Source organism: Buteo buteo, chromosome 20 (assembly GCF_964188355.1).
Source record: "Buteo buteo chromosome 20, bButBut1.hap1.1, whole genome shotgun sequence".
Classification (NCBI taxonomy): Eukaryota; Metazoa; Chordata; class Aves; order Accipitriformes; family Accipitridae; genus Buteo; species Buteo buteo.
Window position 1 is genome coordinate 24,312,764 of NC_134190.1, and position 12,581 is coordinate 24,325,344.

The following is a 12,581-nucleotide window of genomic DNA, read 5'->3' on the forward strand; positions in this document are numbered from 1 at the left end:
CTTGCAGCTCCATGTATCATTAGTTCTGCACAAATCCTGTAGACTAGAAGTAAAGAGCATGACAAGGTATGGAGACCACCTCAAAGACCTGAATGAGTCAAACCCATACCACGTGATACAACAGGCTTAGTGGAAGGTATGAATACGCTTCAGTTCTTAAAAACAAAAAGGAAAAAAATTCCCTTGAGATAACCCACTTGTGAGTGGGCTCACACAAATGCTGTAAGAAGCATGGGATATGGACTTGAAACAGTTTGCCACCTGCAATTAGCTTTCTACATTCATAATTTGAATTTGCAGCTGGGTCTTTAATTTAGGCTTCAAATTGATTTGAACAGATGCAAATTTTGCCTTAGGCTTCACACAATGAAACAGGCAAATTGTCCACAGGTCACACAGAAGCTCTGGGACCTTGAAGCAAAGCACTTTGTTCAATGAACAACACTTTCTTAAAACTGAATGCTGCAATTTCCTCTTCAGACTGCATTGCAGATCCATCTATGTTATGGTGCAATCTTTGGAAATACGTTTACCTTCAAATAAGTACTACATACACGCTCAATAATGCAAAGTGGTTTTTCTAAAGGGAAGCAGTACAATATGAATGGTGTAAAAATTTCACCTCTAATATGTTCTTTGGAGTAGGTGATACAAAATGCACCATAGGAGTCCTCATCCTTGAGCTGGGTTTCCACGGAAGAAGCTGGCACCCAGGCAGAGTTCTGCTGGACCTGACGTAGCTGTCGCTAACGCGTTTGCCTGAGGAGGCTGCTGCATTAAAGAGTCAGTCTGGATATTTTACATGCTGACCAGAATTCAATTTTAAAATCTGGCTAAGTGAGAATGAAGGGTCCACGAGGCCGAGGAGAACGTTCTGACTGCTGAGGATCCAAGAAGGGGGAATGCTTTAATGACCTCAGTTAGAAAGCGAATGGGTCAGAAGTCTCACAGCAGGGTTGGAGTCACTTACATCAGTGTGTGATCACTGTTTTGACAAGCTCAGTGTTGCCTTGTCTAGTTACTTTGGCTACACTGTAAAATATTTCATGGGAAGGATATTCAAAATGGTTTCACCAGAAAAAGTCCATGTTGATATAGAACTGCCTGATTTTTAGGCAAAATGACAGGTTCCTGGGTCTGCAACAATTTTTCTGTCCTAAATAATAAAAAATGTAAAAACAAAGCTCTTGTAACAGGATTTTCCATAAAGTAGAATATAACTGATTTTTAAAAGGGAGGGGAAACTTCCAAACAGATTGAAAAAAATGTTGGCTAGCGTGTTAGATAATAACTTGCAGTCAAGCTCAACCAACTTCTAGAGATATCTCAGACCTGCCCACAAAGTGGATGCTGAGAGTGACAGAACTTACATTGTGGAAAACTCTTAAAAGTTAATACGAACATCTGTTTTTGACATTAAAGATTTTGGTACGTTATTGCTGCCAAGTAACCATCCAAGGGGGAGAGGGATTCAACTAGATGTACAACCGTGAACTGGGTTTTAATTAACTAGCTACAAGTACAGCGTTATCCCCCAGCATATGTACCCAACTTCTCTTGCGCAGTATGAAACCAAACCGGTGAACCACTTCAGTCCTGAGAATTGCTTGAGTGTGTAGGTGCAAGCCTTGTCCTCCTAACTACAGACAGAAGGAAGGGAAAACAGAATCCTGCTTCCAAAACATCTTCCAAAATTACCCACACCAGAATGAAAAAAGTGGACTCAAAACAAGACCCCAGAGATCAATCATCCTCAATTCATATGCAGGCACATGCAGCAAAAGCCATGTCTGAACCCAAGCACCCTGACTTCTGAGCATGTTCAAAACCAGGATTTTTCCCTCACCTGCTCCAAAAAGAAAGGACAACTTAGAAAAATGTGAGATTAAAATTACTTTCCTGTCCTGTTGATGAGACAAAATTCAAGGAAGACAGGTATTTTACTTGCCCTCTACACACTTTGGACCAAACTGATGTCCTCTTAGGGACAGACACCATCTCTAAGTAACAGGCTTGGGGAAACCAGGAATGAAGACAGACCCCAAAAGGACCTACTTCGAGACTTGGTATCATCTTTTCATTTTCCCTGCTTTAGAAAAAGCTACCTTCAGTCTATAGCATATCTATCACTAGGAGCTGTGGACCAAAGCATTTTCAGCCACCTACAAGCCCCCAAGTGCCCCCAGGGTGTCAGCTAACGGACTGGTGTGCCAGGGCAGTTCACCCTCAGCTCAGCAATTCTACTTGTCCTCTCTCTCCAGGCCCAGGATACTTGAGCCACTCAACTCTTGATACTACCCTGGAGGATGTAGTAAGAAAAGCATAAATATGCCAGGGATACAGCCAGCCTTCAAAGTGATATGTAGCTCTAGGTCCAGATCACACAGGCACATAATATTTTCTCCTGGTGTTGGAGAGGTTTCAACCTGAATGTGTGGTTAGCAATCCAGAACTAATGTCAGTATGTACCAACAATAAGTAATTCATATGCAAGGTGATTGCGAAAAGACTCCATGGGACAGGACTCCCACAGAGTTCCTCAGAGACTCCTTATCACCTGGCGGTTTCAGAGAGCAATCACAAAAAGTGAATAATTCTGATTTGTTGCTATTTGTTTTGATGCCTTCCATGACATTCTGCCATCGTAGGAATATTAGGTGAAAGAGTTGGTTAAATCAGTTAAAAAAATAAAAGGCAGAAAAAAGAAAGCAAATCAGTGTACAACAGATAGGCAGCCTTGGAAAAATCAGTTTATCTGGGTACCAGTGACTCGACAGCATTGCTTCCTATCCCTACTTCATCCTGCTTGTTGCCATGAGTACCCCTGTGTCCTGGTTTCAACTGCGATAGAGTTAATTTTCTTCCTAGTAGCTGGTACAGCGTGTTTTGGATTTAGTGTGAGAACAATGTTGATAACACGCTGATATTTTAGTTGTTGCTAAGTAGTGTTTATCCTAAATTAAGGATTTTTCAGTTTCCCGTGCTCTGCCAGCAGCAGGTGCATAAGAAGCTGGGAGGGAGCACGGCCAGGAGAGCCGACCCGAACCAGCCAAAGGGATATTCCATACCACAGACCCTCATGTTCAGTATAGAAACTGGGGGGACTTGGCCGGGAAGGGGGGGGATCGCTGCTCGGGCATCGGTCAGCAGGTGGTGAGCAATTGCATTGTGCATCACTTGTCTTTTTTGGGGTTTTATTTCTCTCTTTTATTTTGTGGTGATATTTCTTTTCATTACAATTATTATTCTTATTATATTTTTATTATTATTGTTGTTATTATATTTCATTCTTCCTTTAGTTATTAAACCATTCTTATCTCAACCCATGAGTTTTACTTCTTTTATTCAATTCTCCTTCCCATCCCACTGGGTGGCAGGGATTGAGTGAGTGGCTGTGTGGTGCCTAGTTGCTGGCTGGGGTTAAACCATGACACCCTGCAATGGCAAATCTGGTCCGGCTGATTAATAACAAGATTAGACTCATAACAAGTGAGACCACAAATAAGTACTGAACGTCAAATTTACTTCAGTGCTCTGCTTGGCTGCATCCTTTCCATTATGTGCCAACCTATTTGCAGAGAGGAAATTCTGTGTGGCTGCTCTTGGGAAAAAACCATCTTGTTTCCCCAGAACACGTCTGAGGAAAATTGTCTAAAACATTTCTGCTGATCTAAACAGCTGCAGCAATACATTGTAACTGGGTGAAAGGAAAAAGCAGAAAGCCACTAAGCAAATTTATACACTACTAAAAATAAAAAAAGCAAGCTAGCTAAGTCTTATGAAAATAGCAATGGAAACAAGGGGATGTTGAAGTTTAGCTAGGGATGACAATTGATATTTATTCCCAGACAAAAGCCTAGCACTGATTCTGAGCTCCTCCTCAAAACACTTATCACACTACAGATATATACATTACATATATAATCTACATATAAATTATATATATATATATATGGAAAAGATAAAACAAATTTTGCTGAAGTAACCAACCTTCACCATACGATGTAGCATTGACTGCAAAATGGGCCGTTGTAAGGGTGCTTTGTGCAAAAATCTATAAAAAGTATTCATGCTCTTTGAATGGGCCATCTCTGCTAACTCATCTCCATTGGAGGAGGCCCGGCCACTCAAGAGGTGCTGCTGGCATTTGGGGCATTGAGATTCTAGCAGTGCCTGTCTCACCAGTACTGTGTTGGGAGACTGGCGTTCCTACTTCGAAAGACAACACAGAAAGGGGAAGCGTGCAGTTGTGGGGCCAGGGGTTTGAGAAGCACAAGGCTTTTAGAATCAGACGCATCCGTACTGAAATATTTCCCATTACCTGACACATCCAGGTGTTCCAGGTTTGGGCACAGTGACACGACATCAAAGACCGCCTCATTGGAGATGTTGTAACAGCCAGACACCTCCAGCCTCCTCAGTTCTGGACAGCACTGGGCAATGGTGTAGAGTCCTCTGTCTGTGAGCCGCCTGCAGCCACTAACAATTACCGTCTCCAACATGAGACATACGTTGGGTGTATCCTGACAAAGCCTCCGGGTCAGCACTTTAAGAGCCCTGTCTACGTTGATTGTCTCGCCGGTCAGGCGAATAGTCCTCCAAAGTCGCGGGTCCCAGGCAAGGTTGTACCAGCGGCGGCACACACGGGCACAGCGGCACAGCTGGTTGGTGGGCAGGAAGGAGAATATTTGGATCATGGAGTGGTCGGGCAGCCGGTCTATGTTGGCCTGTTCCTTCTGGTGCTTGGACGCCAGCCGGATGAGGGGATGAGTGAGACGGGTTGGAGGCGGCGAGTGGACCATGGCAACAGTTTCCCCAGTGACTGAGGATGAAGACGTCGACGACCCTCTGCCATTCTGGAAACCGGGGGAATTCGGTGGAAATATTAACGCTGGACTGGGTGTGCTGAGCGTCCGCATGCTCAGGTCGGAGTCTGGAAGACAAAACACATGATTTCAGTAAGCGGTGGGTGGACACAGCGTTCTCTGCGCAGCACAGCACCCCGCTAGCCCATTTGTTAATGGAGCACGATGGGCTTCGGGGTTTGTTGGGGGTTAAGCAGTCATTTTTACCAGTGAGAGTGAGGAAACACGTATTTCAAAATCTGTCTCGGAGCATACTCTGAAAGCACTGGTCACTTTAGTGGTGGGTACATGACAGAGATGCGCGGTCAAAGCCATGCTAGCAAAGGAGGGGCTGCAGGTCTGAGCCCTGTAATGAAGAGGAGATGGCAATGGAAGTCCTGGGATTTTAATTCTTTATAGTCTCAACTAAACACTGCAAGAAATGAGTACATTTGAGTCGTAGGCTTTTTTGACAGAGAATAATTACCCATAAACTTGGCACTACCTAGGCAGCTCTGAGCTGGTAGGGGAGGAATACCGTGGTCCTTCACCTCTCAGCTCCTTCAGCCGTTCAGTGGGCGCCCAAAGAAGAGCTTACACGGCAAATGCTACTTCCTTCACCAGCCCTGGGCAGCCCTTATTTTCATTGTGTCATTAAAGGAGTTCATTTTTCATTCACGCAAACTGGGACTCAGCAGTTCAATCAGGAGCCCAGTGACTAGTTCTCGAAGGGGGGTTGTCTGTGCGTCTTCATGTGCATGCAGAAATCACTCCTTCCCAATGGACTAAAGTGAACTTCAGCTGGATTTGAAAAAACAAGCCCAGAAAAGTAAGTGATGAAGAAACAGCATGCCTGGAAACTTGTTACAGAGCTGTTGCACAACATTTACATGCTCTTTTTGGTAGGGCTAACTGTCACACTGGAAGCAGTCAACCCAAAAAACCCCACACAAAACAATTTGCTACTTCTTTACCTTCTTTATTTCACTTTACTGGCAAAGAGCAGGCATAAAAATAAAGGGCCTCTGCTACCAAGAAAGGTTGCCTTTGCTGTAAGATTATTACAACTGTTTTCCCTCTGTGCTGACATTGCTGCCTACGAGTCATTTCCACTCCTGCTCCCAGCTCTCCAAGCAAAGCAAGTAAAAGACTGGAAGACAACTAGGATATAATTTTGATAGTCAAGCAAATGCCATGGGCAATACATTTAGAGAGCCTGAGATATTTCAGCAGTACACTACACAAGATCTAACCAGTGTATGAGAGATGAATGCTGCTGCTGAGCACACTCCTTCCATCTCCAACCTCTCAGCACTGATCTCAACAGAAATTCTTTATGAAGGAAAGCACCATCCAGAGACGAAAACAGGAACCACAATTTAGTGCCCAGTAGAATAACAAATATCATGAATAGAGTAAGAACAGTAGTTTTAGAGCACCAAGCTTTCCTCCACATCAGATCTTCTGCTATCACTTCTGTGTTCAGAGGTGTCAGGGAAGGGTGCAAAGCCATCTCCTTAAGTAGCACCGACTCTACAGCTCTGTGACTGTGACAGCATAGATAGGGGCTAAGCAGGGTAGGGCCAGAAGTGCATTTAACAAACCCGCCCAAATGGGTTTAGGCAGAGTTTTTAAATTAAGTACATTTTAGATGAATATAATCAGAGTGTTACACATGTAGGAAAAACCTACACTACCCAGCTCCTTCCGTCTTTTTCTTTTGTATCTTGTTTTACTTAGACAGAAACACAGTATTTCAGCAAGTGACAGGAAAAACATTTTCTTCAAGGCTTCTGAGTCTATGCTACGGCTATGTGGCCCTAACCCAGGGATCGGTGTATTTCTGAGCAAGAACCGTATCTTAACACAGAGTGGGTTTTGCAGACACTCTGCTCCCCTTTGAGACCTCCTAATACCCTCCTGGCAGCTATTGCAAATAATTGCATCGAGGAGTGTTATTTGGAAAGTGTCTGGTATACTCCAGTACTTTAAAAATGAGATTTACAGCTGGAGAGAAAAAAAACCCCAAAACACCAGCAGCAGCCAGGCTCCTGCAGACAAGCACTGACTCCACAGACCACTCAGGCAACAGTGCCCTAGATTAATTTTTGCAAGGACTTACCATATGTTTGACCTGCCTCACATTGCCACCAAAACCAATGACAGTGCCTGAAGTTAAACATGTGCAGAAGATGTGGCAGACTTGGAACCTTTACTTTTTGCTCTTTTCTTGAGATTTTTAAGACAAGGATGCTTCCAGTATAAAAGAATACACATTTTTTTCAAGTGCTGGATGTATCTCCACTACGACATATATTTGGTATTGTGAATTCCTCCCCTTTCCTTTTACTTTTTCATTTGCTTTGGGCTTTTTGGTTGGTTGGTTTTTACACAAACCAGCACAAAAAGGGAAAACAGAATTATATAAATAAACTCGCAGAACAAACACTTGTTTCTACACCACAAAATAGACGGAACTAAAATCAAAAGCAAAAAGTTTCATTTTTTAACATCTGCTATGAACAATTTTTAGTACTGTGGAAATTATTACCTCCTGTAAGACAGTGTCCCAGCATATTTTGAAAACATACATTTTTAGACCGTTACTGTTGAAAACACCTGAAAATCTCTGCAGAGTTACATTCTTCCCCGCTCTCCATTCCTACTAAGTATAAAAAAGCATTTAATACTCAATGATTCTCCCCTCCTCCCTTGGTGATCAAAGCACCAAGCTAATATGGCTAATCTCCACTCCTTTTGGATCAAAAGTGGCATTCCTTCATCACTCCTGGGCACCCCATGAATAATTAATACCTTAAACATTCTGGGTGCATAATAAGTTACCAAAATGTGTTTTTTAACTTAGACCTAGAGCTAAAAAAGCTTTGACCTTCTGTTTTATGGGTATGCTCCGTGCTTGCTCCGTGCTTGCTTCGTGCTTTCTTAATTCTCTCATTAGTATAGCAGTTCCAGATGTGCATCCTGTATTTCCTTTACCTTCAATCCTGAAGGTGCATCATGCGAAACTTGCTCCCTCCGCCTTTGGGGCATGGACTTCCAAATACATACACATACATACACATCCGTCTCCCCACCCCAAAGTATTTTGGAAAAAGACTGTAGTGTTGTCATTATGTTTAAACAAGAGACTCGAGAGAGCATTACTGGTCTGCTGAGCCTGTAATGCAATATGCTCTCAGACAGGAATTTTGCTGGTAGCTCAGCTGAACTCTGTACAGAGGTATTCCCACTTACTGTTCGTTGTACACCCCTAAGGGGAAAAGAAAAAAAATAGCAGGTGAGTCCAGGAGCTTTTTGCCAGTAAAAACTTGGAAAGCTTTATGCTAGCATTTAAAGCTTCAGCAAAACACTTGGTCTACTGTAGATTTTCCAGGCTTTTCAAGTATTGTTGGGAGGGGCTTCCTATAGCACTATCTGAGCCTCTAAGGGTTTCCTTCAGATTTTGTTCTTCACCACTTACTGAGTGCTAGCTAACAGGCTGAGTCAGTCTGAGACAGGGCACCTTAATGACAGCGTGACATTCCTAAACACAACCCTGCAAGTGCAAATGAAGTTGCTGATTGCAGTTCTCAATACGCATCTTTACACATGCATGCCCTACACAAGCATTTCCTTCCTAAAAACCCAATTGTTTACAAGCCTGAAATGCAGTTTTACATTTTGGTGATCTTAGAAAGTAAAAAACAAATTACAGAGCAGCCCTGTGCTTGCCTCCCTACAACCTCTTTTGCCCCTTTCCCTCCCTGACTACCAATCTTCTGTGCAAGATGCTTTTTATTAAAGCTTCGTTCGGGCTCTGAAAATTGTTTGTTGATGTAAGAGAAAATTTCTTAACAATCTTTAAAGAAATCTCAAAAGATGCGTGCCAGAAACAGAACTATAAAAGCTGACACAGAGGGAGAAAATGCACTGGAGGGAGTTTTCTTATTCCATTAGGAATCTGGTTTATTTCAAAGGATTTTTTTTTCCCCCCAGTTTGTTTCCCAATTAATACATACATCTGGGGGAAAAGAGCCTTTAAATATATATAATTTAAACCAAGATCTAGTCTCTGTTCCTTCTGGCATTGACAACAATATGCAGTCTCCAATTTCAGAACCAGAGAGAGAAAATGATGTATTTTCATTAGTCCAGTGATGCACACTAACATAGGACACTTGATGTCTGGACCCTGGCATGGACTTTTTAAGATTGAACCATTTTCCATGCTTAAAGTGCAACTCCATTCAACTGCACTTTCCACTATGGTATCGCGGGTGTGCCTTTTTTAAAGTGAATCCCTATACCGAGCTCCTCAAGTTAACAAAATTAAAATTAAAATTTTGGTAAATATCAAACTTCAGATTCTTATCTGACAACTAAAAAGGATCCTTTGTGCTGATCCGCTGTCACCACTGAGGTTTTTAGCAAAACTAAGGCAAGAATTAAACCAAACTATGCTCAGGCTCTGCAAAGTCAGTATAGCTGAGAAAAATAAAAAGCAATTGGCATTTTTGTTAAAATGTTAGATGTAAAATAATGTGTGCAAGAAGCATTTATGCATAGTACAGAAATGTCACTTACTTAGCATCTCTTCAGTAACAGTGTTGCACAGATATTACATATTTTACTAAGTGCAATATGGGTACAGACCATGTATTTTTACCACAATACCATCAACTTCACGCATGCCAAGGAAGTACTCCTTTTACAGAGAGTGGGGAAAGTGGGAGCTTAATGGTTGCAGCAGTTACAGTCTACGGTGCAAAGGGGAACAGAAGCAGCTGACAGGCTTCTACGGGGGGAACACTGCAGGCTCATTCAGGGAGAGCCTTGTGAATTTGACAGACAGATGTCAAAAATGGCTGTGTGCCCTTAGAGGAGATAAGGAAAAGGAGATAGCTAGGACAGCAGGCTGCGACCGGGCCATTTGCCTTCTAAGGCCCTGGGCACGGACAAAGTCCCAGAAAACGCGTTATCTACAAAAGAGCATCTTCCACATCGCAAACACCCTCAGGCGTTTCTGAGGCTGACTTACCCTACCACCTCAGTTCCTCCAGGAGGCTGGGAGGAATCGGAGAGCCCATGATAGCAAAGAGGCAGCTGGAACAAAACTCACCGTGCAACCTTGCGTGGGGCTGCAGTGGTCAAGTACGCCAGAGGGAAAGGGTTGCTCAGCGGAGAAACCTGCATGATTTTACAACCTTTTACAATCAAGAATGTACAGAATGAGAAACAGAGTTGGATGAGCTCTCTCCTCTCTCTCCAAGTACACCAAGTACACTTAAACCATCTCCTAAGTGCGTGTCTGCCCTGTTCTTAATTTCCAGGGACAGCTATTACTCAGTTCACTGAGGTGCCTGTTCCAGTGTTGTCACCGTATCAAGTTTCTAAGTTTTTCCTCTTACCCAACTCATACAAGAAGCTGTTTCTTGCCCCTCTCCTAGTGATTGCAAAGAATGAGAGGTCTCTGCTCTTTCCGCAAGGATTCCTCAGATGCATTTTCTAAAATTTCAGCCCTTTCTTCCTAGTTACATTACTAATATTCACAGTTTCTCCTATTTTTTCCATTGAATTTTCTCCCATCTGTGTGTATTTCTCTTAAAGCACAATGCCGCAAAGTGAGCACTGCAAACCACGGCACCTCACCAGCAGCAGCTGAAGTGGAGCCCTTCCCACCTATATTTCATGGAAACCACATTGTCAACCTTCCAGATTTCAACAGCCTCAGAAGGATGATGCATTCTGTATGCGATTCAACATATTGCCCAGATTTCCATGTGCCATACAGCTGCCTGACCATGTATTTTCTTCATCCATGTTTATATAATCTACTCATCTTCCCCACAGCTGTCTCCTTAAGGAGCGGTATGTTCTCTCTCTCCTTAATCTTCTATTTTTTCAAGAGCATTTTCAGTACTGAGCAACCTTCTCAAATTGTGCTCATTTTCAGTTTTCCAAATATACTGCAGGTCCAGTGTCATAAATTTTAACCCATTCCTCTGTATATTGGTAGTTTTGTGTCTCAATTCAATTCAAACAGATGGCTTCTGGAGAGGGATGGGAAGTCTAGCAACATATTAACGAATACTGTAAGGTATAGCAGGGCAGATCCCTAAAGGGTCCTTCTTGAAACATCATCACAGTTGACAAATACTCAGTGATAACTATGCAATATGCTATTCCCATTCAGTGGCCACCTTATGATGGTTTCATTTAGTCCGTATTTCATTAGCTCGTTTCCAACGCAGACATGCAAAAGACTAAATAAACCTGAGACAGGTTACAGCTACTGTTTCCCTCTCACCAGACAATTTATTCCTACCAACATAGAAAATTAGATTGAAAAGTAAGGTCAAAGGAACAAAAAAACTTTGGCAAAGATGAAAACTTATTTCTTATCCTGTGAGATCTTATAGGTTGTGCAACTCTCTTTTTGAGAGCAAAGACCTGCGACAAAGCTGGATTTTTCAGTGTAGGAATGAGCAGCCTCGGAGTTCATGAAGTAATCGCATCCACATGCTCCTGGAAGGAACGGTTCCACAGAACTTAAAATAACCTTTTATAGTTTTTAAAAACCTCCCATAGAATTTAATAAGAAACCGTACCTATTGTACAAGACTAGAGGCATTGTTACAAGACCGTGTGGAAGAGGGATATGTTAAGTTAAATTTGAAGCCATTTCATAGTAGTTTCTGTGTGACATTTTACACCTTGGATTATACTGGTGTAACTTCCCTGTGATGTCGAGCTCCAGTTTTCTTTAGTCTATAAACTCCTCCACATACATTTGGAGACCTGATCTTGCATTCCTGGCATATTCACACTAGATGCTTAAAGTCAAACAGCACTGCAAGTGAAGTAACCGTTATAGTTTTATTAAGCAAATAATTCTTCCTTACAATGTATTTGTCAAAAGCTGGAACTAATTTCCCTCCTACTGACTTTGTCCCCTGCCACGTGGCAAGAATTAATTTCATCCCTGTATTTTTGAACAGAGCTAAAAATACGAAGACTGAGGTGAAAAAAAGAAAAAAAATAATCCACCTATTAATTTATGAAGTCAAAGCATCTCAATTTTGCTTTTGGTACCACTGATGATACTAGCCCATCAATTCTGAGAAAAGACTTTGTCAGTGCATCATTGCTGGGAAATTACAGAGAGATAAATGGGATGGTGCATTTTTTCCAAGTTCAGTAAATATCTAACCCCAAAATGAATTCCATACATGCTTAAGTACAAGCTCTTCTTAAACCCCTTCAGGTCAGATCCTCTCCCAACTCCTTGCGGTATGCCAGGGAGCTCCTCCAGCTGAGCTGGTTTATATCTACATTAGCAAGGAGTACAGCCCAGAAGGAGGAGCTCTGTGGAGCAAAACTGTTACTGCTGAGAACCCAACATCCACTGGCCTGGGAAGTGGGTGTTAGTTTTTGGATGATGTCTAATTTCATCCCGAAACCTGAATGCTCAGTAGGGGTTGCCTTCGGTGCTTTAGGTGTCCTGCTAGAACATTTTTTTCCTTTATTTTCACCTGAGAGTAACTGGCTACATATACCTTGAGGTAGTAACTAAAACACAGTAAGCAGGGACTAAGGGGAGCGTTGTTTAAAAAGTGAGCTTTGGACCTGAACAAAAATGCTAATGTAGATGAACCCACTGGTCAGCCAAGAACCCCCCGTCCAACTCCTCCAAATCCTGAATTACCATCTCCCAACCTAACCCGAACCACCTAGAGG

At 42.5% G+C, this 12,581-nt stretch overlaps 1 protein-coding gene across 4 annotated transcripts in view; it reads right to left on the reverse strand.

The window, feature by feature from the left end:
• Positions 1 to 12,581, reverse strand: part of FBXL7 (F-box and leucine rich repeat protein 7) — a 191,126-nt gene that overhangs the window by 4,213 nt on the left and 174,332 nt on the right. For all 4 annotated transcript variants that reach the window (XM_075052219.1, XM_075052218.1, XM_075052220.1 and 1 more), the window contains one exon: positions 4,322 to 4,933. In XM_075052219.1, coding sequence (XP_074908320.1) covers positions 4,322 to 4,933 — 612 coding nt within the window. The remainder of the gene's footprint in view (positions 1 to 4,321; positions 4,934 to 12,581) is intronic.